At 48.1% G+C, this 4673-nt stretch overlaps 1 protein-coding gene across 1 annotated transcript in view; it reads left to right on the top strand.

Moving 5' to 3' along the window:
- LOC113957184 (fibrillin-2-like) overlaps positions 1-4673 on the top strand; it is a 99959-nt gene that overhangs the window by 78914 nt on the left and 16372 nt on the right. Inside the window, 3 exon segments of the mRNA XM_027664404.1 lie at positions 73-222; positions 1000-1071; positions 2277-2402. Of these exon segments, the coding sequence (XP_027520205.1) occupies positions 73-222; positions 1000-1071; positions 2277-2402 (348 nt within the window).

Raw genomic sequence — 4673 nt, 5'->3', positions numbered from 1 at the left:
CTGGTAGAACCCATTCCCAGGGCTGGCAGTGCCCATGCCAGGCTGGGAATGCTGCCTGTGCTGCCTCTGCAGACATGAGGAAGAGCGTGTGCTACCGCAACTACAACGACACGTGTGAGAACGAGCTCTCCTTCAACATGACCAAGAAGATGTGCTGCTGCTCCTACAACATTGGCAAGGCCTGGAACAAGCCCTGTGAGCCCTGTCCCACCCCTGCCAGCCGTAAGTCACCTCATTCCCTGCTGTCCCCTCGCTTTTCCAGGGATTCTGATACCCGAAAGCCAGAAAATAACTCCCTAAAACTCTTTTTTTGAAGTAAAAAGCACTCATTTATTCCATGCTGGATGCACAGGAATCTTTTCTCTAGTGTGCATCCTGAGCTATATAGGAGTTAGATCTTTATACTATCATCTAATTACAATATTTTTATAATACTTTATGCTTTATATTGTCATTTAATTGCAACATTTGGACATTACCTCAGCTGTTACACCCACTTCCAAAACTGTCCCTCCCATAACATCGCCCCTGACACACCTCCCAAATTTAACCCAGAGGTCTCAAAGACCCTTATATCTTCTTATTCCTTGGTCTTTGGCACAGTATCATCCCTTCTGGAATGGTTTCAAGGCTCCTGGAGAGCTTTGCCTGGTTCTTGTCAGAGGTTGTGGCTCTTTCACAGGCAGAGAAACTCCCTTTCCTCCTTAAAATCCCTGTCTGTTGAATTCCTGAAGAAAGGATGTTCAACAGCAGTTTTAGAAACTTTGTCTCAAGGTACTGGCAAGGTAAAGGTGCCAACAAGCTGGGCTAAAACTTAGATAATGTGGATTTTAAGGCACAGCCACTGCCAAGGGGAGGGGAACAAGGGAGAGCACCGTGCCTGGGTTACCCTGTGACTCTGTACTGAACCCCTCCTGCCTGGCAAACCCCCAAATCCAGCCAGAGCTGGGCCCTCTGTGCCCACTGGGCACAGCCCTGACCTCGGGGTTCCCGTTCCAGCTGAGTACCAGATCCTGTGTGGGAACCAAGCCCCTGGATTTATCATCGACATCCACACGGGGAAGCCCATTGGTGAGTAAATAATCCTTCCCTTCCCCTTCCCCTTTTCCTTCCCTTCCCACAACTTCCCACACCTTCTCTTCCCAAACCTTCTCTTCCCACACCTTCCCTTCCCAGAGGATATCCTTGTAGGGCTGCTGGTGGGTTGTGCCAGGCACAGCCACACTGAGGGACCCCATAGCCATCCCAAAATTCCAGTGGACCCCCTCCCTAGACTCCCTGTTTCCAGCCTGGTCCCGGAGCCTGGCCAAGTGTCCCTGTTACTGCAGAGACACCCTTGGAGCAAGCAGGGTGGATTCCTGGTAGGAACTTTCCACAGGGTGGGTGTCCTGGTAGGAACCTTCCACAGGGTGGATTCCTGGTAGGAACCTTCCACGGGGTGGATTCCTGGTAGGAACCTTCCACGGGGTGGATTCCTTGTAGGAACCTTCCACGGGGTGGATTCCTTGTAGGAACCTTCCACAGGGTGGATTCCTGGTAGGAACCTTCCACGGGGTGGATTCCTGGTAGGAGAAAACCCCCCAGATGCCCCAAAAAGGAAAAAAAAAGGCAAAAACCCCAGATATATTTAATACATATATATTTACCCCAAACACCCCAAACAGGCCCCACACCCCCCCAGCTGGAGATGCTGCAGGGAGGCTGCTTTCTCCAAGCCCACTGGAAGAGAAGAAGAGCTCAACCTCCTCTCCCCTTCTTATTTATGTGATAGAATGGAATACTGGGACATAAGTACTTCCTTGGTTTCAAACTGGTTGCCAGGGAAAGGCCTAAATCAAACCATCATGGCAGGGCAGCATTTTGCTGGCACTGGGAAGTCATTTTCCAGCTGGGATGCTCATGGAGGGGCTCTGAAGGGGTTAATAGCAGGTCTATTAGCTCCCAGGATGAAGATATCAACTGGGCAAACTTTTGGGTGTATCCTTGATGATAAGGAAGTCAGGACGAAGCCCTAACAGAGAAAACAGAGGCAGACTGTAAAGTTGGTAGGCCTAGGATGTGGGAACTGCAATGAGGCCTTGAGCTTTGCCAAGTTGCCCGTAGAACCCAGCCAATGAAAACGCTGTTGCTTGCTTAGCTAAAATAAGGGTACTGCTTGCTGCTAGCAAGGGGTATAAAAAAGGCAGATGGGAAAATAAAGAGAGGCTTGGGACATCTTTTCTGCACACAACTGACTCCTTGTGTCTTTATCGGCCGTCTCGGCTCTGCACCGGCAGATATCGACGAGTGCAGTGAGATCCCGGCCATCTGCACCAACGGCGTCTGCATCAACCAGATCGGGAGCTTCCGCTGCGAGTGTCCCATCGGCTTCAGCTACAACAACATCCTGCTCATCTGCGAAGGTAACGGGGGGCACCCAAAGGTGGCACCCACCAAGGAGAGGGCTGTGGGGCAGAGCCGACATGTTCTCACATCCTGGGATCTTTGGGGTGTTCTGTGCAGGGCCAGGAGTTGCACTCCATGATCATGGAATCAGTTGGGTTGGAAGGGACCTCCGAGATCATCAATCCAACCCTTGATCCAACCCCGCTGTGGTTCCCAGCCCATGGCACTGATGCCACATCCAGTCTGTCCTTAAAAACCTCCAGGGATGGAGAATCCACCACTTCCCTGGGCAGCCCATTCCAATGGCTGAGCACCCTCACTGCAAAGAAATTCTTCCTAATCTCCAACCTAACCCTCCCCTGGCACAGCTTCAGACCGAGCCCTCTTGTCTTGCTGATGGTTGCCTGGGAGAAGAGACCAACCCCCCCCGGCTCCCCCCTCCTGTCAGGGAGTTGCAGAGAGTGAGGAGGTCTCCCCTGAGCCTCCTCTTCTCCAGGCTGAACAGCCCCAGCTCCCTCAGCCTCTCCTCACGGGAATTGTGCTCCAGTCCCTTCCCCAGCCTCGTTGCTCTCCTCTGGACCTGCTCCAGCCCCTCAATGTCCTTCCTGAGCTCAGGGCCCAGAACTGGACACAGCACTCCAGGGGTGGCCTCACCAGTGCTGAGTCCAGGGCAAGAATCACTTCCTTGGACCTGTTAGCCACACTGTTCCTGAGCCAGGCCAGGATCCATTGGCCTTCTTGGCCACCTGGGCACACTCTGGCTCCTGTTCAGCTCCCTGTCCATCCCCACTCCCAGCTCCCTTCCTGCCTGGCTGCTCTCCAGCCCCTCTGTCCCAGCCTGGAGCTGCCGGGGGTTGTTGTGGCCACAGTGCAGGACCCGGCCCTTGGCCTGGTTGAACCTCATCCCCTTGGAATCAGCCCATGGATCCAGCTTGTCCAGGTCCCTCTGCAGAGCCCTCCTACCTTCCAGCTGATGGACACTCCCCCCCAGCTTAGTGTCATCTGCAAATTTGCTGATCCTTGTGGTCTCTCCCAGCTCAGGGTGTTCCACAATTCTATAAATCCTTGAAATCTTCATTTTCCACCTCGGTGGTCGGATAAAAAAAATGGTGATTTACATTCATGTTCTTGATTTTCCCCTTATTCTGTGTTTTGTTGGTTTTTTTAAAAAAAATGTTTTCAAATGCCAGCATTTCAAACTAAAATTCTCCTTATTTTTTAATCACAAAACAACAGGAAATGGTTGAAAACCCACCCAGATTGGAGCAAACCAAGGGTTAAAGCTCAGCTGACTGCACTGAGCCCCTCCAGCCCTCCCAGGAGTTTCCAGCAGTGTTGAAAATGCTAAAACTACCCTGATAACTTTTCTAATTAATTGGTTTCATTAATCATGAGCGGTGTAATTGCTCTTGTGGGAACACACTTTGGGAAAAATCACCCAAACGTGAAGTTTTGCTAAACCAACCTCGACACACTTCGGTGACCAAAGCCCTGGGGGAGGGAAATACTGCTGAGAACTGGACACCAGGAATGCAGAATTTATGGACCACAAGGACACGTTGCAGAGAGCAGAAATGAAGCAGGAACTAATAAAGATAATTCAGCATTTCTGTCTGGGAAAAAGAGAATAAAAAGGCTGCAACTGTGGGCACGAGAAGCGAGAAATCAAGAAGCAGTAGAGATAGAATGCTAATTAATGGGGGGAATGATGTAATTGATTGGCAATTAATGAAAAGGATTTATAGGAAATTAACACTGATTTAATTGTTAACAATGAAGAGAATTTATAGGAAGTTAACACTGATTTCATTGTTAACAATGAAGAGAATTTATAGGAAATTAACATTGATTTCATTGCTAATAAAGAAGAGAATTTATAGGAAATTAACACTGATTTAATTGTTAACAATGAGGAGAATTTATAGGAAATTAACACTGATTTCATTGTTATCGATGAAGAGAATGTATAGAAAGTTAACACTGATTTCCTTGCTAACAATGAAGAGAATTTATAACAAATTAATACTGATTTCATTGTTAACAAATAAGAGAATGTATAGAAAGTTAACAGTGATTTCCTTGCTAACAATGAGGAGAATTTATAGCAAATTAACACTGATTTCATTGTTAACAATGAGGAGAATTTGTAGCAAATTAACACTGATTTCCTTTGTAAAAATGAAGAGAATGTATAGCAAATTAACACTGATTTCATTGCTTACAATGAAGACAATTTATAGCAAATTAACACTGATAGCAAATTAACACTGATTTCCTTGCTAAGAATG

Source organism: Corapipo altera, unplaced genomic scaffold, assembly GCF_003945725.1.
Source record: "Corapipo altera isolate COAL_440 unplaced genomic scaffold, ASM394572v1 96, whole genome shotgun sequence".
Classification (NCBI taxonomy): domain Eukaryota; kingdom Metazoa; phylum Chordata; class Aves; order Passeriformes; family Pipridae; genus Corapipo; species Corapipo altera.
This window is presented reverse-complemented; position numbering and strand designations above follow the sequence as displayed.